General features: G+C 52.1%; 2 protein-coding genes and 1 long non-coding RNA gene across 7 annotated transcripts in view; 2 read left to right on the top strand and 1 right to left on the bottom strand.

Annotated features, from left to right (window-relative positions):
• On the top strand, positions 1-6,834 carry LOC143687285 (uncharacterized). The gene is made up of 3 exons (XR_013177486.1): positions 1-330; positions 2,248-3,521; positions 4,332-6,834. It is a non-coding gene; the product is annotated as an uncharacterized LOC143687285 (long non-coding RNA).
• ACBD4 (acyl-CoA binding domain containing 4) lies at positions 4,291-12,029 on the bottom strand. Of its 3 annotated transcripts, none has more exons than XM_077164097.1 (11): positions 11,710-12,029; positions 10,203-11,274; positions 9,685-9,806; positions 9,303-9,423; positions 9,146-9,230; positions 8,761-8,881; positions 8,419-8,505; positions 8,048-8,118; positions 7,834-7,909; positions 6,988-7,130; positions 4,291-4,530 (listed from the first exon to the last, which is right to left on the bottom strand). In XM_077164097.1, the coding sequence occupies exons 3-11, from the start codon at positions 9,770-9,772 to the stop codon at positions 4,405-4,407; spliced, it is 918 nt and encodes a 305-aa protein (XP_077020212.1). In that variant the 5' UTR covers positions 9,773-9,806; positions 10,203-11,274; positions 11,710-12,029; the 3' UTR covers positions 4,291-4,404. The 3 variants fall into 3 exon arrangements, with proteins under 3 accessions (XP_077020212.1, XP_077020213.1, XP_077020211.1); XM_077164098.1 differs by having other exon boundaries at positions 4,291-4,527; positions 11,710-12,028; XM_077164096.1 differs by having other exon boundaries at positions 7,834-7,912; positions 11,710-12,028.
• The window catches only part of PLCD3 (phospholipase C delta 3), a 22,025-nt gene continuing 11,946 nt past the window's right edge, over positions 11,285-21,363 (top strand). The window contains exon 1 of one of the 3 annotated variants that reach the window (XM_077164090.1): positions 11,285-11,863. In XM_077164090.1, coding sequence (XP_077020205.1) covers positions 11,716-11,863 — 148 coding nt within the window. In that variant the 5' untranslated portion in view covers positions 11,285-11,715. Of the gene's footprint in view, positions 11,864-12,382; positions 19,939-21,363 lie in introns of those variants that run through there. The other 2 variants (XM_077164091.1, XM_077164092.1) reach the window with 2 other exon arrangements.

A 21,363-nucleotide genomic window follows, 5' to 3' on the forward strand; every position in this document is an offset into this window, starting at 1 on the left:
CGCCCTGCCTGTGCGCATGCGTAACCGGGTCCTCATCTGAGGAGGCTGGGAGTCGTAGTTTCCATCTTTCAGGCCCGCCGTCCTCGCTTGCTATGCGACGTAGCCAATCCCAGAACGCGTAGGGGGCGTCACCCAGATCGACTCCTTCCTTCACTTAGCCCTGGCTAAAGAAACGTGAGCGTCCATTGGTCAAGAGTCATACGTCTCGCTGAGAAAGGAAAGCCAATCGCAGAAAAGATGGGGCGGGTTCTGGGCCATACCATTATGCTTCAGGAATACTAGAAGATTCGATAGCCTAGAAGTGGTCACACAGAATATTTTTACGAAAAGGTGGGTTTTAAGAGATATTATCTTATTCTTTCTTCAGCGGAAGAGTTCTGAAGGTCGTAAACATTTGTTAAATAAAGCAAAAATGGTTTGTTCCTAGAAAGTAGTCCCCAAAATGTGAAAGAAGATTAAATTCCTTTAAAGAGAGATATTGGCCCACGGTTATTCACTCTCGATTCTTAAGGTTATAATAGTGGCTTCGGGATGGGGGTTAGCTCCTAGGGCTGATGTTTGCGGAAGGATTTCGTGAACATATTTTGTTAAAGACGAAAAGCGCATGAAGAAGTAAACAAATGGAGAATAAAAAGTGCCGCCTTAAAGGGACAGTGTGACTGTGTTGCTGGCAGTAATCTCGGACTAGGCCTCCAAAGTGGAGAGGGCAGGTTCGAGTCTCGGGTTACGTTGATCCTCGGCCCAGCGTCGGGATCCTTGGCCCAAGGAGGCCGAGTTGCAGTCGCTCCCTCTGGCCTGGTGTCTCAGGGCCGCCTCCGCTCCCCAGGGGCCTGTGTAAAATACTGAACCCAGGCCAGGCCCCTCCCCTAGGTCTGGTTTTTAAAGGGCAGGGTGTGTGCCCTGGGCTCCCTGGAGACCCTGGGCGGGAGCCGATCCCCTTTCCATTTGCCTCAGCTTGTGTAGAAGAAAATGGCCTCCCGGGGCCGCCCTGGTCTCAACTTCCGACTGGTTGGGTGCATTTCTTGATCTTTGGTATAAGGGAGTCCTGGTCAGTGGCAAGGGTTCGAACTTAATAATGAGTTAAAATAATCGACCGTGGCTAACCGAAATAGAAGGGGCTAATATTGGCAGAGGACCTTCCTCATTAGGCTGGGCAAGACTGGGAGGGAAGCAGAGCCAGAGGCTTCCGAGAGGAGGAGGCGTTGCCCCGAAATGGGGGCCTGGGGAACTCTGGCCCAAGTCTTCGGGGTAGATTCATGAGGAGCGTATTTTCCCTTGAGAAAATTTCCAGACTCTAAGACTTTGCCTAGAGTACAAGGGACCAAGAGGACCTGAACTCAGAGTTGCCATAACCCTGTATCACTTATGCCTAAAATCTCGTAGTAGTCTCCACTTTTCCCTCTTGCCACCCACTCGTTCAGTGACCCTTTCTTATGATTATCCCTTACATTCCTACCACTCTTCACTGTATAAAGTTCCTTTACACACAGAACCATTGACTTTCACTCCCCGGTGAGTTAGGCAGAGTAGGAATTGTCTCCATTTTAAAGATAAGAAATCGCTGTGCCTCAGAGAAACTGACTTGTCCAAGGTCATATTACAACTAAGGGGCAGTTCTGGCTAGGGCACAGGTCTTTGTGACCCCCTATGCCATTTTTTTCTTCATGTAACAAACACATATAGTTTATTTTTTTCCTCAAAAATGTTGGATTTATTCCCTTTTTATTCCCAAGAGCTTTAACCTAATTCAGATCCTGTTCCTTCCTTTGGCTAACATTTGTTAGGAGGGCACAAAGGTGAATAAAATATTATCTCTGCTTTCAGTATGTTCATGGACTGTGTGGAGAGGTCATCAAACCACAATTCAGTTGGAAAGGGACTAACATGGCAAATGAGGAAAATCTCAGTAGAAGCTTTGACCCAAAAGGCTTGGGAGTTACGAATTGCGGGCAGGTTTCATGGAGGAGCTGACTTGGCTGACCTCTGAAGGAGCAAGAGTTTTCCAGACAGATTAGTATGAAGAAGGGCATACTAGGAAGAGAACGCATTGTGTCCAAAGGAAGACCCTGTCTGGGAACTCAGACCTAAGGGCTCTGAGGGGCAATGCCAGGTATTTGGTGGGGCGGTGGTGATGAGCATGCCCTGTGCAGGTGTGTCTAAAGGGAAAGGCTAGCGAAAGTGGGTCTGGGGTACATCCAGATATTTTCAGAATTTACTATCCTAGCCTCTCATTCCTATTTTCCCCAGGTTTCCAAGAACTCAGGTTCATCTGAAAAGCCTGCCCTTGTTTGTTTCTCCATCCATCATGCATTAGCCTCCCTGAGGGTACGATCTGGCCCCTCATGCTGTGAGCTCCCTGAGAAAAAGGACTTTGCTGAGAACTGGAAAACCGGAGTTGGAGACCTCCAAAATGCTAAGCACATTATCAGAGCTCAGAGGACTCCTGAGTACCCCTAGTCATGGGATTTGGAAGACACCGTTGAGCCCAGCCTCAGCTCACTGGATAGGATTCAACTGTCAAATGGAATAGGGGTGGCCAGACTGATAGGCTGCATGGAACTTTCTACAATCCTATCAAAGAAGGAGCCAGGCACGTTAATATTAGCCGAGTTCTAACCCTTTGCGCGGCAAAGGGGTTTAAAGGGTCATTTAAACCCCAGGACTACCTAATGATGAAGTGATCATCATCCCTATTTCACAGATAAGGCAACCCAGGCTCAGAGCAGCTAAGCATCTTGCCCAAGCGCATACAGCTACTGTACACAAGTGATGGAGCTGGCTCTTGCCCCACACCTTCGTTGCTTGCACCAGTTTGTCCCCTCTCCCACTGACCTATTGTTGTCCATCCTTATCACAAGCTGCAACAGGCCAGTGGCTGCTCTGAGCAGCACCCTCCCCACCTAGACAGGGCTTGTGGACAAAGAGTTTACTGCTTCCACTGGGGCCAATCCTGGGGCAGTAGTCAATGCCAGGGGCTGACAGAGGGAACGCAAGAGGTTAAGGGTCTCCATGGAGGGCCCTTGAGAACTGCCTCTTCCTTATTCTGAAATGGGAGAGGGACCAAGAGGGTAGGAGCTGCGAAAGGCTCAAGGCGACTGTTGTGGCTATTCATGGGACAGGACCCTGGCTAAAGTGCTCGGAGGCGCCAGGCAGCAGGAGGCGCTCTGAGTGGTGATTCCACCGCCGAATCCCAGTCAGTGGCCGGAGCCAGGGCGGTTCGGAGAGGACGACAGGGCTGGGACTGACCAGAATGAGGTTAAGGCCTCCAGGCCAGGGAGAAAACTAAGTTCGGAACGCAGAGAGCCTGCAGCAGCTGGCAATAGCCAGCAATGCCGGGAGCTCAGTGCACAATGCCGGCGCGCGGCCCACTCCGACCCGGGGCTTCAGGCCGCGAAGGACCCGCCTCCCCGCTCCTCAGGGCGGGGCAAGGACGAGATTCCCGCTGAGCCTTGGCCTTCCAGAAAGTTCCCTGGGAAAGTCCGAACACGGAGGTCATGGAGAGGCTGCCCTAGCAACAGGAGGTGAGGGGAGGGGGCTCCCTCGTGTGTCACTTCTTTTTATGTCCCCAGCTCGCTGGCACTCGCCGCCACCGACGGGGCGAGGTGGATGGGGCCACGGCGCAGCCCTCCCTCCCGACGTCCCCCCCCCCCCCCCCCCGTCGTCCCCTGGACACCCCCACCCCCACCCCTTCGCCTTTCCTTAAGACCGATGCCTCTGTTTTCCTTCAGTCTCATTCAAAAACACCAACCAACCGCTGGCCTCTGGGGCCGTCAGCTCGGGACATGGGGGGGCGGGGGTGTGGAAGAAAAGGGATTCGTGCCTCGTGCGCCCAAGACCCTCCTTCTCAACTCCATGAGGGGCACAGACTGCAGGCAATTACGGTTTTATTTAGTGAAACATTCTTTGAAAATCTTCAGTGAAGACGTCCTGAGTGTGGTGGTGGTGGGGGGTCGGGGCGGGGGCGGCTGGGGATGGGGGTGAGCAAAATCAGTACTCGCTCCCCTCCCCCGGGGCTTGTTTAACCCCCTTCCCCCAACTGTCCGGGCCTACTGTCCGCCCTCCTGCAGCCTCCTAGCCAATCATTCTTCCAGGCCCAAGTTCCGACTTGCCCCAGAGCTGAGCTTCTGCAGGGAGAGGCTGAGGTGGGAGGAGGGTCAGGTGACCCAGAGGGAGGGAGGGTGGGATGGGCGTCCCCTCCCGTCATCCGCCAGGCCAGAACGCTGCACGGGCACCACAACTGCAGCCTTCTAGGGAAGTGGGGAGTGCGGGGGGGAGTGCCACAGCAAACACTGATTTTTTTTTTTTTTTTAATGCTGTTCTCCCAACCCTAGAAAGGCTCAGAGCATAGCAGGACAGGTGGCACAGAGCCTCCTCAGTTGGCTGCAGAGATTTGTCCACTGAAAGTCACCTCTTTTGGGTCCGAAACTGTCTGAAGAGCAACTGGACAACAAAGGGCCACAGAAGGAAGAAGAGCATCATGGGAGGCGAGAGCCTGAGGGGCCAAGGCCGGGCCTCACGTGGGGTCCTCTGCTGCCAAGAGGGAAGGAGTCAGGGCAGCCCAGGGCTTAGCACACACTGGGCTCTCCTTAGGAACCCCCTTCCAGAGCTCAGCAGGATCTTCTGCCTCCTCAGTTTGTGAGGATTGGGGCAGAGAAGACTCGACTCCTAGATCTGCACCCCAGGAAGGGAGTGGTCCCTGGGACACTGAGTGCCAGCTCCCACCCACAACCTCCTCTCCAGGGGCTAGAGGAGCTGCCATGTGGAGGGACCGGGCTCCAGGCTGTCTCCTCTAGGCAACAAAGTGATGATCTTGGTATGACCTGAGGATCCCATATTGTAAAGGATGGGCCACATACTTCAAATGAAGACCTTGGGTGCTCAGAATTTAGTTTCTAAATATCATGCCCCATTAAAAGGAGTCAGGGCTCCTTGGAGAAGTGGCTAATTCCAGGTCTGGGGCAGAGAAGGTAGAGGTGACAGTGGGACATCTTGTACAGAAAGCAGGGAAGCTTTTAAAGATTAATGAGGCTGTGTTACAAGAATATAGGACCCGGCTTGAAAGGGTTTCCGCTTTCAAAGATGTGACAATCTGAGCATCAAAAAGAATGATTATAGTAGATTGTAATACTGAATTTTAAAAATCTTTCAGTCCAAAATGATACTCAAAAAAGAGAAAATTGGACATTTGTCATCACTGGGGTGATAAAGTTAAATCACTTCCTTACTTTTAAAAACAGTAACTACCACACTAATGCAAAGTGTTAATAATAGGGAAAACTGCACGGAGGGGTGGGTTTATGCGAACTCTGCATTTTATGCATGATTCTTCTGTAAACCTATAGCTTTTTAAAACAAACAGATAACTAAAGAGACAGAATTAAGTATCCTGGCTTCCCATAGAAAACTATATTTCAGGGGAAGGCTAGATGATGAGGGAAAGCTCTACTTTACAGAAAAATGAAGCTAATAAATATGAATGGAATAGTAGAACTTAAAAATCAGCATTTTTTTTTTTTTTTTGGCAACCACTAAATAAATTGATTCAGGCAAGGATTATCAATTGTTGTTAAAAACCACATGGCAAATGGGGTAGATGGGGAACTGGATATTTGTGAAGTGCTACAATAACACAAGAAAGAATCTCTTGGCCACAAAAAGGAAGCTATGACTAGACAATGTTGGGATGAGGCCATCCCTCCCTTAGCACATGCCAGTAGTCCATGTCATGTGGTGGGACCCCCAGATATCGTGTGTCCTCTAATGTGAAGAGCATCACTTCTACTGTTACCTGGGAACCTGCAGCTCAAAGGAAACACATGTACAGAGGAGCTAGCTAACTAATACCAAGAGGATGTAACTGGACAGACCCAGAGGTGGAACTTTCTACAGGACCATTGGTCCAGTCTTGCCAGCAAGTGGGTGTGAAAGGAAAGGGACTGGTGTAGATTAAAAGAGATTTAAGGGACATAAGAGGCAGTGATTGTGGATTGGACAAACAGCAGTTAGAGCAATTTTGGGACAGCTGGGAAAATGCAAATTTAGATTAGGTATTTGATGATAATAAAGAATTACTGTGTGGCAAAAAATTTGGCTATGTAGTCAAATGTAATTATTTTTAGAGAGGTAAGCCCACGTATTTAAAGGTGGAATGTCATGATGTCTATAATCTACTTACAGTCTATATCATATAACATTTGTGAAAGTTTAAAACAAAAACATAAATAAAGCGCTGGGTAGTGTTGAAAAGTGGCCTGCTCTGAATCTGAGGAAATTTCTGCCACCCTGGTAGATACTCACTGGCCACTCCCAGCTCTATCACCATGTTAATAATAATGATAACAGTGATAATCACAACCCCATTCGTAGAAGTCTTTCTGTGTTTCAGGCACCTACATGCATTATCTCACTCAACCTCTTAGAGACTTAGTGTCTTCATCTGTAAATGTGGATGGAAAAATAACCATTTCTTGGGTTCTCGTGTGCCTTACACGTGATAAGACAGGTAAAATGTTTGGCACACAGCTGGGGCTCAAGAAATGGCAGCTGATATTTATTTTGCCAGAGCCAAGGTGTAAGGGGCAAGTAGATCTAGGAATCGAGAAGAGGGGTTGAGGGATTCAAGGGCCAATCTTTCTTAGGGCAACCCTAAATTTGGGAACAGAAGCTCTGGCTGAGGAACAACAGTGATTCCCAGCCACAGTGCAAAAAGAGCAGACACATTGTGACCCTGAGAATTAATCCTCATACTCAGTTTCTCCTCAGGCAGAGGGAGGCAAGAGCAGGAAGGGAACGTCCTTCCTGTCCTTCCTTCCTGGGTGGAAGCACTTCAGACTCCCTAGCTTCCCTGCTGGCCGCGTGAGCCACATCATTCTCTGGAGAAGGCAGAGATGTGGGCAGGCGGAGGCAAGAGAACAAGGACAGGAATTGGGGCACCCAGAGTTCTGCCCCAGCCTTGCCCAGATCTTGAAGGGGGTGGGGGAAACTCACCTGCTGGGGGGGGCAAGGCATGCTTTCCAGGCTCTGCAGCCTGCCCTGGACATTCCTCATGTTTTCTTGGAGCGCCCGAACTGTCCCCACCAGCCACATGTCCAATTCCTGGGGACCCAGCAGCAGGCTGCCCCCCAACCCCTCTGCAGAGCATAGACACAGGGAAAGGGACTCAGAGGCAGCTCAGCTAGGGGCAGGGTGGTGACTGATGGGGGAAGGTCCAGGGAAGTGTGGCAGTTGAATGCAATCCCTTGTACCAAGTGTGACTCTTGCAAAGTCCATCTATGTGGCTAAGTAACAGGCTGCCAATAATTTGAATCCTGGCACTGCACTTATTAGTTGTGTGACTTTGGGCAAGTCATTAGTTTTTCTGAGCCTTATTTAGTCACCTGATAAACAAGGCAAGATGCCATATCCCTCATAGGGTTGTTTGGTCAGAGGAATAAAGGAGATAATATATGTGAAAGTACCCCTTATGAGATTGGCAACAGGAATTTATAGAAAGGGGCTACAACAGGAATCAGTGTTCTCCTTTGAGATTCCCAAATGGGAGGACTAGAGAGTGGGGGGCACTTCCCAAGCCATGCAGCTGGAGGCGACAGAGTAGGGACGGGACTCCCATTCTAGGTTGGGGGTCCCGTCTTGGCACCTGCAGGGAGAAGAGGCTGGGCAGGGACTTTGCCTACCCAGGCAAGTGTCTGCCTGCATGGCAACCCTCCCAGTTCAGAGGCTGGCTCTTTTCAATACTCAGGGCTGGACTTTTACCTCTGCCCTAAGTAGAAAGGCCTGGGTCACCAGAACTACAGGGAAAAGTAGGAGCGGATGAAGGGTCGGGCAGGGGCTCACCTTTCTCTCTAGCAGGCACGGGGCTGTTTCTGGTATCAGGCTCTCCTCCAGGTGCTCCCCTCTGCTCTGCCCAAACCTGCTGAGATGAGTCACAAGGTGTAAGTGGCAAGCAGATGGAGGATGAAGGTTAGGAGCAGCCAGACCACAATTGTAGTGGGGAAGGGGAGGGAATTGGCGGGGGTGGGGTGGGGGTGGGGGGTTGAGGGGGTCTCACCAGCTCAGGCTCCAACTGCTCCAGGGAATCACAGAAAACCTCAGAGTCCAAGTCCCTGGGCAGCTGGGACTCTGGGGAGAGGGTAGGTAGAGTTATCAACAAGAGGAAGGTTATGGAGAAAGGGGAGGGGCATGCACCTGTTCAAGGGTCAGTGGAGACACTGCCTCAGGGGACAAAGATGGGCCCCATAAGTGAGGTGCTGGAACAAGAATCCCTGAGCCTGTCCCCTGGCCTTTGAGCATAGGAGGTCTCAGTGTCTGTGGGCATGAGGTGTGGAGGGCCCAGTGTGGCATCCAGCCTTCTCCCCTCCACCCTACTGAAGATCCTCCACCCTGGGTTTGGCTCCCTGCCCCTCCAGCCCAGGTACTGACCTGAGCTTGGGAGTGCAGGTTCCTTGGGGAGGCAGGAAGGCTCTGGGTTAGCCCCAACATCCCTATTCAGTATCTGTTCTTTCCGACCTGCCAAGACACAGTAACAGAGATGGGGCTAGGTGGAGGCTGGCACTTCTCACTGAGATTAGGTCCCTACTGTCCATTAGCCATGGATGCTGCCTGAGACCCACCCCATGTGGGCCCTGGGTAGGGTCCTCACAGGGACATGACCTAGAGCCCTTTACCCCCAACCCCTCCCCTGCAGTGATGAGCAGCCCCCTTCACCCAGACCTAGGACAGCTCGTTCAACACTTGCTGAGCTACCGTCCTGGGGGGCCTGACCTGTGACCCTTCTCAGGAAGGTTTCCGGGGGCCTCGGCATGTCAGGGATCACCTGATACAGAGGCTCAAAATAATCAAACATGTCCTCTGCCACTTCGCCCAGGGGTACTGTGTCGATCACCTGTGGGGGAGAGAAGTCTGCTGGGTAGAGGCTGGCCCTCCTATTTCCTCAAGCTGGGTCTGCTCCTGCCCTGTCATGTCCACTCCACCTTTCACCCAGCCAGGGACCAGAGATGGGGCAGGTTGAAAGTTCACAGGAAAGTGGTGATTCCCATGGGGGTGTCAGTATACAGGAAACATAATGAGGGTCACAACTAGAAGGGTAGCCGCCAGCCACATGTGTGAGAGCTTTGGGGACAAAGTGGGGGCAGCAGTCCCTCCCTACCTTCTGTGCCACCACCTTCATCTCAGCAATATATGCGGACATGGCCTCCTCTCTGCTCATCTTGCCCAGACTGTTCCAGGCATCCCTGGGGGACAGAGGGCTGTGAGAGGACTGCTTGACAGCTGAGGCTTGTTTGCCCAGCCAGTGGGGAGCTCACCACTTATAGCGCCCAATGGGGTCCCAGAATCCAGGCCGAGGGACCAAACAGGGTCCCATGGTTGCCTGCTTGTAGAAGCTGTAGAATCGTAGCATCTCTTCGTAGGAGGGGCGGTAAGAGCCTGGGCAGGGGGTTGGGAAGCCAAGGGCAGAGCATCAGTCCTTGCCCCAGGAAGATGGTGGGGGAAGTGGGGGAGCACCCTTGGAGTGGGTGAGGGGGTCTTGCCCAGGGCAGCTGGAGAGGAGTGGGTGGCAGAAACAGACCCCCAGAGCAGCCCTGTTACAGACCTGTATGCAGAAACTTCAGGGATCAGAGCCACCTCCTCCCTGGAGGCAACCCCCAGCCGTCCTGACCCCCAAAATGCGTGTCCCAGTGGCCTCACCATTCTTGGGCAGGTTCTGAATGACGCTGACGGCAGCCTGGAATTGTTTCTGGCACTCCGGCTCAGGGCCTTCATTCTTGGTGCCCATCCCCAGCTGCTGTGAGCCCTACTTTTGAGCGACTCTGCAAAAACAAGCCCCATGTGAGCCGGGTCCGCCCCGGCACACACCTCCATAAGCCACCGATCCATTTTCCAGCCGGGCAAACTAAGCTCTTTAGAGACTTGAGTGGGATACCCCGGCAGGTCCGAGCGTGGGAAGCTGCGGCTGAGAAAGACTCCTTTTCTTAGCTCCAAGCAGCGTGGGTGGAGCTAGGGTAGTAAAGACCGCGAGATCCCCACTGGGTGGGGGGAAAGACAGGTGGCAGGGGTCGTAGTGCCAGATATGTCCGCAGATGCTCCTCTCTCCGTGCATATCCCCAACTCCTAGACAAGCGAATGGGCGAGCCGGAAGGGGCCAGGGCGGGGCGAATAGTCTCCTATCCCGGCCCCTCAAATCAGGTCCAGTCGCCGGCACTCACCCCACTACGCTCTCTGTCCCGACACCTGAGTCCTCTGTCGCCACTTTGCCCGCGGGTTTCCGACTGACCTACGGACTGAGTCTGGCCGGATGGGGTCGCGGAGCGAGGAAAGAAATTTAAGCCAATGGGCGAGCCCGTTTCACGTCCCACTTCTCTACTCGAGCCATTCAGTGCGGTCCTTCCAACATTATGCAAATGACTTCGTGGTGCCTCTCCCAATCAGGGGGAGCGAATAAGCTGGTCCGGCCCCTCCCGGGGAAAGCAAGAAGCGGACCGCAGCGCTCCCGGGTGGGCATAGCGAACCCACACGGAGTCCTCGCGCCCCCTGGTGGAAACCGACTTCTGGCCTCCGACCCCAGGCCCCATAGTTCTGAGCGATCCAATTAAATGTTTCAGGCTCCGGGGACCAAAATGGGAGTGATGTCCTGGGGCCAGGGGTCTGGAGCAGGGACATCGGAACTGAATTTTGCAAGCCTTAAGAGTAATCCAGGAGAAGAATGAGGAAGATCATTCCTGGAGGAACTGCAGAATAAAAAGTACAAAGACTTGAAATTCTAGAAGAAAATTCAGAAACCTAGAGGAGCGTAGGCGCCCAAGTCAAAATACAGTGTTGCTGTGTTGGGATGTTTGAGAATGGGGTTAAGCTGGGGGCAAGTAGGTGGACAATCTAGGTCCGGAAGAACTCAGATTTCTCTTTGGAATGCCACGCTTGTGGCAGCCACTTAGTGGTGCTGTGGGCCCAGCTCACCGCCGCGACCCAGGGCACTGGCTACAGACGACGCACACTCTACTCCGCTGGTTTCACAGACATCAAGTGCACACGTGACGCGGTCACCAGAACCCCGGTGCGAACGCACACCCAAGGGTTGATGTCACGGACACCTACGAGCCAGGCGGGGCCGGATTGCAGATCCGTCCAAGCCTCGAACCCCAGAATCTTTGCCGGGGCCTTTAGACTTAGCTCTACTCCATCCTCTTCAGACCAGTCAATTTCGAGACTTCTGCCGCCCGGAGGCCTCCCCACAGGGAGAGGGGTGGAGAGGGGCCGGGAGTCCGCAAAGAGTCAGGGTCCCTGGAAGGGAGAAAGTGTCTGGCCGGGGACATTCCTCGTCCCAACGGTTCTCCCCTCCCCCCTCCCGGAGTGGAAGCTCTGGGCAACCCAGGCGGCCGCGATCCGAGGTAGGCTCGGGGAATACGGAGACCGACCTACGAGCTGCGGGCGAACGCAGAGACTCAGGGGGACGCGGGCCGCCGCCCTCTCAGGGCATATCCCGAGCCTGGGGTCCCCGCCCGGCTTCCCGCCTCCCCCGCGACGTCCTCGGCCCCGCCTCTCCCTCCTTATCCCTCCCTCCCAGTGCCGTGTCCCTCCCTCTCTCCCTCTTCCCGGCGCCCTCCCGGCGCGGCTAAGTTTCTGCCTCCTGACCCGGCGCAGAGCCGCGGCGGGGCCGGAGTGGAGCCCTCGCTGCCCTGTCCTGGCGCGCAGACCCCAGGCCCGGCCCCTACCCACCGAGCCATGCTGTGCGGTTGGAGGAGCAGCCGCCGCCGGCCGGAGGAGCCCCGGGTGTCGACCCAGGTCGCGGCGTCAGTCGCGCTGTCGTCTCCGCCGGCGCCCCCAGACGGCTGTACCCAGAGGCCCGGGCTGCGGGCGTTGAAGAAGATGGGTCAGTGACCGGCAGGGGGGTGGTTCGGACTGGCGCGCGCGGTCCTCAGGGGCACAGCCTGGGCGGACAGGAGTGTTCTCCGGGGAGCCGTTCGTTAGCGGGCTTCCCAGGGCAGGGAGGACGTGAGTGCAGGTCTTAGGACGATAGGGGTCAGCAGGTCCCAGCTGGAGGGCGCGCCGGGGCTCACCCGAGGTGTCCCGGGCCCGAGCGAGGCGCCCAGGACGCCCTTTGTTTCCCACCAGGAGGCGCCCACGAGGCGCGCTGGGGTACGAGCTTGGGCGAGGGTCGCGGATTGGGATGCCAGAGGGCCGGGAGAGGCAGGCTTGGAGTGTCCCTCACCCGCCTCCTCCCATCCTGCGCCTTTTAGGTTCTTGGCGGTCCCTACAGGGGGATGAGGGTGGTTTGCTGCTGGCCTCTGTGGGGAGAGGCCAGGCTCCCAAGTCAGTTCCCCAGTCCTCGGACTTCCACGAAGGCAAGGCAGTAACACAGCACTGGTTAGGACTGGTCTGGTGAGGACCCACTGCCGGTGGAGTCAGGAAGCCAGAGTTCCTATCTCAGATTTGGGGTGTGTGTCACTAAGAGGGAAATGGATGAATGTAGCTGTGATGATCAAGAGTGTTCTAGGGACAACCCCAAGCTGGGTGGTTTACATATGTGGTGTCATGCAGTCCGGTTCACCTTCCTGGAAGCAAGGCGGTAGCATTCCCATTTCACAGATGAGGAATCCGACATTGGTCCAGGCATTGGTCTAAGACCACACACCTGGCAAAGGGGCAGTGTCTAGTTGGGAATCAGGGCTGTGCTCCACCACATGGCTTCTGCTGGCCTCTGACTCTGGGCCAAGTGGGCATCTCTGGGCGGTCCCTACAAGGGGATGAGGGTGGTTTGCTGCTGGCCTCTATGGTAAGAGGCTGGGCTCCCAAGTCAGTTCCCCAGTCCTCGGACTTCCACGAAGGCAAGGCAGTAACACAGCACTGGTAGGACTGGTCTAATTGGTGAGGACCCACTGCCGGTGGAGTCAGGAAGCCAGAGTTCCTATCTCAGGTAGGGGCTTGAATGATGGGATGTACCTGAGAGTATTTTGTAAGCTGTAAAGTGCCCTGAAACCAAAGTGATATATTGGAACTGCTGTTGGTAGAGTAGTTGATAGAGGGGTGGGTGATGGAACTGAGGGATCAGAAGGGCAGGGCTGCCCAGGAGAGTGGGTGGCTCTCGGAGCAGAATTCAGGGGCCCCCTTTCTCTTTACCGCAGCCCCTTCTTCATTCTCATTCCTATCTCTGCTCACTCACTTGACCTGAATTCATTGAACGCTATGTTCCCAGCACATTGCCTTACAGACATAAGACATGATCTCTGCCCTACCCTCGGTCTGATCATGCATGCGTTCAGGAAACATCTATTGAGCACCTGTAGTGTATTCTGCCCTGAGTATTCAGCAATGAATAAGACAGACACAGTCATGGCCCTTGTAGAGCTGCAGCGGGAAGGCTAGACAATGAAATAAGGTCACGAAGGGAGAGGGCCAATGAACTGCTGGGGAACTCAGCAGGGCCAAGAAGCCAGGGAGGGAGAGTAGAGTAAGGTCAAAGAGGCAGGTGAGGGGCAGAGTCTCAAGGCCCCTCTTTGTAGAGTTATGGGCTTTATCTAGAGGGCAATAGAAGCCCTGTGGAAAGGTCTGAGGCAGGAGTGAGGCAGGCAGTGAGTTGCACTAGAGTGGGGAATGAGTTGGACAAAGGCAGGAGTGAAACAGAGAGACACAGGAGGGAGGCTGAGGAGTCAGTTGGACAAGGGATGGCGGGGCTCAGACTTGGGTGCATGCAGCGAGATGGATTCCAGAACAACCTAGGAGGTAGACTTGGCTGGATCTGAAATCGATAGAATCTGAAAGGTGCCTCTGGCCTGAGTGCCTGGGTGAGGGCCCTATTATTCTCTGGGCCAAGAAGCAGCATGACATATAATAATAGCTAACACTTACTGATCACCTATTTCCCAGGCCCTGTGCTGAGTGCTTTACTTGCATTTTTGTATTCTATCCTCACAGCCCCTCCATGAGGTAGAGGCATTATTCTTTTTACTTATTTATTTATATTAGAGCAGTTGTAGGTTTACAGAAAAATCATGCAAAAATAGAGTTCCCATATAACCATACACACACACACAGAGCATTCTCTGTTGTTAACATTTTGCATTACTGTGATACCTTTGTTACAATGATGAAGCAGTATTATTATAATTATACTGTTAGCTATAGTCCATCCTTTACATTAGGGTTCATTCTTTCTCTTGTATATTTCTATGGTGGTATTGTTTTTATCCTGGTAGCATATATACAACCTAAAATTTCCCGTTGTATCCACTTTCAAATACACGATTCGGTGGTGTTAATTACCTTTACAATATTGTGCTACATCACGATCATCCACCACCAAAACTTCTCCGTCACCCCAGAGACTCTGTACCAATTGGCATTAACTCCCATTTTCCATCTGCATCCCGGACCCTGGTAACTGTATTCCACTTCCTGGTTCTATGAATTTTCATATTCTCATTATTTCATTTAAGTGAGATCATACAATGATTGTCCTTTTATCCACATAATGTGATGTTTCCAAGGCTCATCCATGCTGTAGCATGTAACAGAACTTCATTCTAGAGGAATTATTCTTATTCCTATTTACAGACAAGGAAACTGGGCTTCCTTGAGTTGCCCAGGGTCATATTTAGCAAATGGCAATGCCAAGAATCAATCCCAGGCAGATCGAACCCAGAGGCCCGGCTCTTAACCAGCTTACTACATTCTCACCCTTAAACCAGGAATCAATAAACTTAGGACCAGATAGTATTTTAGGCTTTGCCTGCCACATACAGTCTCTGTAGCAAAATTCATTTTTGTTTCTACAACCTTTTAAAATTGTAAAATCTTTCTTAATTCCTCGATTGGTCATCTAGATCTGGCTCACAGGCCATGGTTTGCCAACCCACATCTTAGATAAATGATGTCTCAGCTCATACAGGCTACAACTGTCCAGGAGTGGAGGTCTTAGGGCAAGAAACTAAGTTGATTCCTAGTCCAGAGGCAACCTCAGTTAACAGTTTCTGAATATCCCTGGAGAAACTGTCAATGCACCTGTAAAAATCCTTTTCTTTCAGGCTTTTCATAAATAGAAGCAGTAACTGAACAACTATTGAGCTTCTTGTCTTTTACAGTTCTTTTATAGAGTACAGTTCATATTAGCACAATTGATCCACCTCATTATTTTTAATATCCGCACAGTTTAATTGCTTTTTAAATGGTAATACAATGCTTCAAGGGGTCATACCATGTAAGTGGCCATCAGTTTTGGGGCATTTAATTTTAAGGCAATCTTGATGTTCTTAGAGGGGCATTCCCAGACCAATTTTCATGGCAAACAATGTTCTTTCCAGCTGTTTCCTAGTGTTGCTGATTGTCACCCCACAGTTCCATGTGAGGAGAGTGTCGCCTTTGTATGTAGCAGATGTAAAATCATCTGACTGTTTTATGTTTTCCCGTTTTATAAACTGAAAAGAAAACTGAAAAATGAACATGATCCTAGTAATAGGAAATGCTGGCCTCAGTACAATTGCAACAAAGATAGAAATCATTATGCCTGGCAATGTAGCTGATTGATTGCATTCAAGAAATGCTAGAAAATGAGGTCTCAAAGACAAGGCAGATACGCGATTAAAATGTGAGTCCTTGCTTTAGATTTTCGGTGCTTTCAAAAATGCCCTATGTATAAAAGTAGCAGCTGCATGTACTTTAGTGATTCAGTCGCCTTTGTTGCAAATTATGTTTACTTCTGAGTGTGTGTGTGTGTGTGTATGTGTGTATGCACGTGCGTGCATGCTCACACAGCCCATTACATATGATATTGAGCTTAGCATCTTGGTGCCTGGTCCTTTTCTTCCCCCATAACATTATTTTCTCTCTGGGTTAAGTGTCCAGGAATTGGAGGAAGATTACCGAGTCAAATAAGTATAGGTGTTTGTTTTCCATCATTTCCTGAGAATTTCTTAAACTGTATTTGTTTCACACCTACATTACACAGTATTTTCTTTACAATGTATACTTTCTCCCTTTTTAAAAGGCAGTTGTATGCATACTTGGTTTTCTGAATGAAGGGAGTTTTCAAACAAGCGTCTTTATCCTGTTACAGAAAGGTGGCCATCCAGAGAACTGATCAAACCAATATTTGCTTTAAAAATACTGAATTTCAGATTCAGCCTCAATTAAAGAACAAATGGTCTTTGGTCCTCTTCCATCTCCACTCTAAGTGGAATGATCTTGACTCACTCAAGGAAGGTCGGATTTACAAAAAGAAAATCCCAGTTTTTCAGCATTCCCAGGATTGGTTTAGATGCCAACAGGCTAAGATAGTATCAGCTACGTCTGTTGCTTGCTGGGACTCTGGGCTTGCTGCAATGCTTCTGGGGAAGAAATCTCTGTAGGGCTTCGTTTGTGAGAGGGAGCAATTTCAGGCCCTCCTTGTACCTTTAGCAGCTCTGAGATGGTAAAGCAAGACATTTGAAACTCCATCTTTGATGAAGAAAGGAAAGTGGGATCATGTGCAAAAAGTCTCCCATGACTCTGACTGACCCCACACCTGGTGAGCTGCCTCACCTCGGTTTTTTCCAATTCTCTGCAGTTCCCGGCCAGGGAATGCTCCTCCTTGGCTCTTGTCCAGGCTGGACCACATGCTGGTGGTGGTGGTGTGTGTGTGTGTGTGGGGGGGGGGGGGTCCTCTGCACAGCATGGCCCCTCCCAAGGCCTCCCTGGACCACCCTGTCTATATTGCCTCCCCTTCCACACTCAACCCCATCATTCTCATCATTTGTCTTTCCTTCTAAGATCTGAAATTGTCTTGCAGTGTTTTTTTGCTTGCTCGCTTGTTCACTGGCTATTCCCTCCCTTGGGAAGTAAGCTCCATGAGGGGCAGACTTGGGCTCTCTTACTCCGTGCTGAGTCTCCAGTGCCTAGAGCAGTACCTATACCCAAGGGTGCTCAATAATTGCTTTCTGAGTGGGAGGTTACAGGGAGAGTAGGTGGAGCTTTTGGACATAGCCATGCCGCAAAGGCAGGTGCAGCATTTCCTAGTTGTCACATGTCTGAGACCAGAGGGCATCCCTGACTCTCAGTTTTGTAACCCTGCCTGGTTCCAGCTTGATTTGCCACTTGGTCTGAACCTTTAAGAATTGGCTCCTTCTTCCTCCCGTAGTCAGATGTTGCCTTAGACTTGAGTGATTGTAATTGAAGGCAGGGTCACTAGGACCTGTGGCCTCTCTCTGACCTTGGCTGAGCACTTCATTCCTTCCCCCATCTCACAAGGAGAAACAGCCTAGATCCAGTGCCCAGCTTGAATCACAACTGCCTGTCTAGCCATTCACCCACAAATCATTATTGGCTTTGAGGGCAGGGCGTGATCAAGACAGAGCTGACATTGCAGTGGGGTCAGAAAGACAGGCAATAAGTAAATGGACCCATTGATTTCAGGTAGTGATAAATATAATAGAGAAAATAAAACAGGGTGATCTGATAGAGGCAGTGGACAGAAGGGCCTGCTCTGCAGAGGAGATGTGTAGGTGGGAACCCGAAGAGACTTGCATACGTGGCATAGGGAACAATAGGTGCAAATGCCCTGAGGTAGAAATGAGTTCAGCAGAGGATCAGGAAAAAGGCCAGTGTGGTTGAAGCCAGGTAGACAAAGGGGAGAGTGTGGGTGGAAATGAGATCTCAGAGGTAAGCAGGGTCCTGTTCAACTAGGGCCTTGTGGCCCAGACTGCGTTAAGAACTTTGAAGTACATTCTGATTGCAAAGGGAAGCCACTGGTGCAAAAGCAGTGACAGGATCTGATTTTTGTTTTTAAATTGATCACGTGGGCTCCTTTGTGGCTAATGCACAGGAGATAGGAAGGAGCAGAAGCAAGGAGATGAATATTGAAACTTAAGTGTAGGCATCTTTGTTTTCCATGTTGGATGGTTCCATTCTGTACTCAGTGGACATGGAGAAGAATTGTTTGCTCTTTAGAAAAAATAAAACTTTTGGTGTTTGAGATTGTCAGGATGTGATTAGAAGGAATAACAAATAAAGGGGGAAATAGATTTTATTCAATGGCTTGTGCTGTGTTTGATTCAGGGAGAAATTGTACCTTTCAATCATTCAACAGATATTAAGTGTCTGGTATGTGCCAGGCACTATTCTGAATGCCACAAAAGATGAAAATGTTTGGTCACCCTTTCATTATTCAATGAATTATCATTCTAGCTAATAATAATAATTTAAAAATCCATCACCTAATCATTATTCTTTTCCCTGTTTAAAAAAAAAAAGCAGTGGTGGTTGGGGTGGGGAGGATGGCCATGGTGAGTTGAGGCACTGCCAAGACAGCCCAAGGGTTGGTGGTGGGGACCAAGGCTGGGCTGGAGAAGCAGCCCTGGGAGTCGGCCACCCGCAGGGTCATGTGCGCTGTGGGGGGACTGAGGCAAAGCTCCTGGACACCTGGACGCCTCTTCATTCAACCCACATTGGCTAAGCCCTATCAGTGCCAGGACCTTTAGTGGTCAGAAACACTTGTAAACAAATTACAGCTGAGCCCAGAATTTGCACCTGGTGGGTGAGTAAGGCTGCATGGCAGCTCCAGACACCCATCAGGAACTATGTGGATGTGAAACGTCATCTTGGCACCCTCCCTCCCCACCACTGCCCCGTCCTGCTGAGTGATTGCCCAGAGAGGAATGTCGAGTTTGTGGGACTGTACCTACCTCAGGCCATACTGAGTCTAGGGCCAGGTATGATCATCCGGAACCCAGGCCCAGGCTACCACCCGGCCACCTCCTCTCCCACCGCAGCCACGCAGTTTCTGAGATGACCCCCACTGTCACGCCCTGCCACCGCCAGCATCACCACCACCACCACCACCATACCCGTTCAGCTAACAGAGAACAGATTTTATTTCAGACCAGGCCACGGGACTAGACATCAAAGGTTTGGAGTGGCCTAGGACAGAGGGCCTTTAGAGCCATGCTAGGGGGCCCAGGACCCAGGAGGAAGGGAACCCCCACACCGGGCAGAGTGATTTGCAGAGCTGCGTTCCTGCTCCCCTCCACTGCCCGCCTGCCCGCCCTGGGGCTGGTCTGCTGACGGGGCCAGCTTCCAGGAAGCCTCGGGAATAGCCAGATAGCAAGGAGGGGAGCTAAAGGGAAGTGAGCCCGTGTGCTGAGCCAGGGCTATCCTGGTCTTACTTAATCCTGAGGCTCTCCTCCCCTGTCCTGGAAGGTGCCACTGCTGCCACCTTACAGATGGGATGCCAAGATGGAGGGGTGAAGTCACCCGCCCAAGGCAGGCAAGTTAGCCTGCTGCCAAGGCCCAGTTCTCAATGGCGAGTCTGGTGCCAGAAATAATACATACCAACTACCACCTTTATAGTATGGCAAAAAACCAAGTGCATTTTGCACATTATCTCACCCACCGCTCATAACTGTATGAGGTAGGTAGTGCCATGAGCCCCATTTTACAGATGGGGAAACTGAGGCTCAGAGAGGTTCAGTAACTTGCCCACAGTTCAAAGCTGGAAAGTAGCTAAGAGAGGATTTGAACCAAGGCAGTGTGTGGCCTCGAGTTCATACTCATAGCTCAATGAATGAATGAGCAGCTTAAGCCTGGGGAGGGGCTGCAACTTTCCTCTCCATAGTGGCCCTGCCAGGCTCCAGGGGTGACCCTATAGGTTGCCAGATAAAATACAGGACATCCAGTTAACTTTGAATTTCAGATAAACAATGAATAATTTGGGGCACTCTTACACACAAAAAATTAGTTGTTGTTTTTCTGAAATTCACATGTAACTGGGCGTCCTGTATTTTATCTGGCAACTCTCTGTCCCCAGAGCCCCTGTCCTTGTCTGTGCCCCCGAAGCTCCACCCTCACCCCTAATCCTCCCAGTGGGCAGAGTACTGAGTAGGCAGATCCTGCACCCTTCTCTCCCTGCCCACACATACCACCAAGTCCCTCTGGGCAAGAGGGCGCCCCCCATGGCCTCTCCAGGATGTCTCCTGCAGGGTGAGTAGGGCTGCCGTGGGTGGGATTGGCAGGCGGGGATGTTCGGATAGGCCCCCAGCCCTGTCAGGAGCCTGCCTGACAGTAGGGGGCTGGGCAGCCCCCTTAGCTAAGCACAGGCCTGTCAGAGAGAACTAAGGAGCTGAGGGGCGGGCTCTGTCATGCCTTGTGCCCCTCTTCACCTCCCTTCCTTGGCTCTGGGAGCCCCACTACTCCAGCCTCTGCCCCATCCAGGCTTTTGGCTAGCTTTATGAGGGTGCTGCCACCTTCCTGTCACAGTGTCCGGCCCCAGGGCAGGGTCAGCGCTGCCTGCCTTTCCTGAGTTTTTGACTCTCCGAGGAATGTTATGGACTCTGGCACTGAGCCCCCGCCGGGCTCCAGCCCTGGGTGTGGCCGCCAGCCGGGCAGGGTGGGGGTTGGGGGTGGCACTTTTGGTGCCCGAGGAACTGGGGTTGCCTGACAACTAAAGGATCAGGGTGGGGGGCGTTCAGGACCCCTGGCCTCTGTGTGTCCTCTCCCAGAGCTTTCTGGCCCCAGGCCCACTGTCTCCCCCCCACCCTCCACACCCTGCTTTGGCACGAGGCTGTTCCCTGCATATTTCGCATTCCTGCTGGAGCCCTGTGTGCCCTTCCTGAGGTTGCACTGGCCCCCTCACACGCATGCTGCCTGTTTTCCTCCCCCCAGAGGGCCCACCTTCTCCTACCTCCCCCTGCACACCGGTTTTCACCCACCCTTACACACTCACCACCCTGTGCATACCCTCGAGACCACTCCTTACACACTGCTCCAAGCGCGCAGCCCTGTGTCCACACAGCACCTCCAGGCCTGCCCTGGCCTCTGCCACCGCCTGCACAGCCCCTGTGGCCATCCCTGGCTTGGGCACATGCACTGCTTTCAGCATGCACAGCTTGCCCTCTCCGAGCGTCATTGGCCCCGTCTATGAAAAGGGTGGAGTCAGAGCTTGGGTTTGCCCTTTCCCAAGGCCCCTTCCCACTCTGACATGAAGCACTTTCCTTTCCCAGCCTTGGCCACCCAGAATGAACTGCCCTGGCCTCCAACCACACCCTGCCCCCCAAACCGCCCAGACTGTCCGTCCCTCACCACCCCCTGCCCTGCCCTGGGGGTTGAGATAAGCAGGGGCTGAGGGAAGGTGTCTGGGTTTCAGCTGATAACACTGGCTTGGGCGGGAGGAACCCTCGTCCTGGCCTGGAGTGGGGACCCAGCTGGAAGACCTGGGATTGATGAAGACAGATGTATTCAAACAGCTGGGACCTGCTTCCCTCCTGGGCACTGACTCACTTCCCCAGACCCTGCTTCAGTTTCTGCCTTTATTACCATTTACTCAATGCCCACTATGGACCAGGCTGTAAACTGAGGGCTCCATGCATTTTAGCTCATTCTACCTGCAGCTGCACCAACTGGCTGACC

Source organism: Tamandua tetradactyla, chromosome 6 (genome assembly GCF_023851605.1).
Source record: "Tamandua tetradactyla isolate mTamTet1 chromosome 6, mTamTet1.pri, whole genome shotgun sequence".
NCBI classification, from domain to species: Eukaryota; Metazoa; Chordata; class Mammalia; order Pilosa; family Myrmecophagidae; genus Tamandua; species Tamandua tetradactyla.

Bases quoted from the DNA above. Each gene is read 5' to 3' on its own strand.
- ACBD4 (XM_077164096.1), bottom strand. From the start codon at position 9,772: ATGGGCACCAAGAATGAAGGCCCTGAGCCGGAGTGCCAGAAACAATTC. The intron at 8,506-8,760 runs GTCAGGCCCCCC...GTGTCTTGGCAG, and splicing joins CTTCCTGAGAAGGGTCACAG to GTCGGAAAGAACAGATACTG. The intron at 8,119-8,418 runs GTCAGTACCTGG...CCCTCTCCCCAG, and splicing joins ACCTGCACTCCCAAGCTCAG to AGTCCCAGCTGCCCAGGGAC.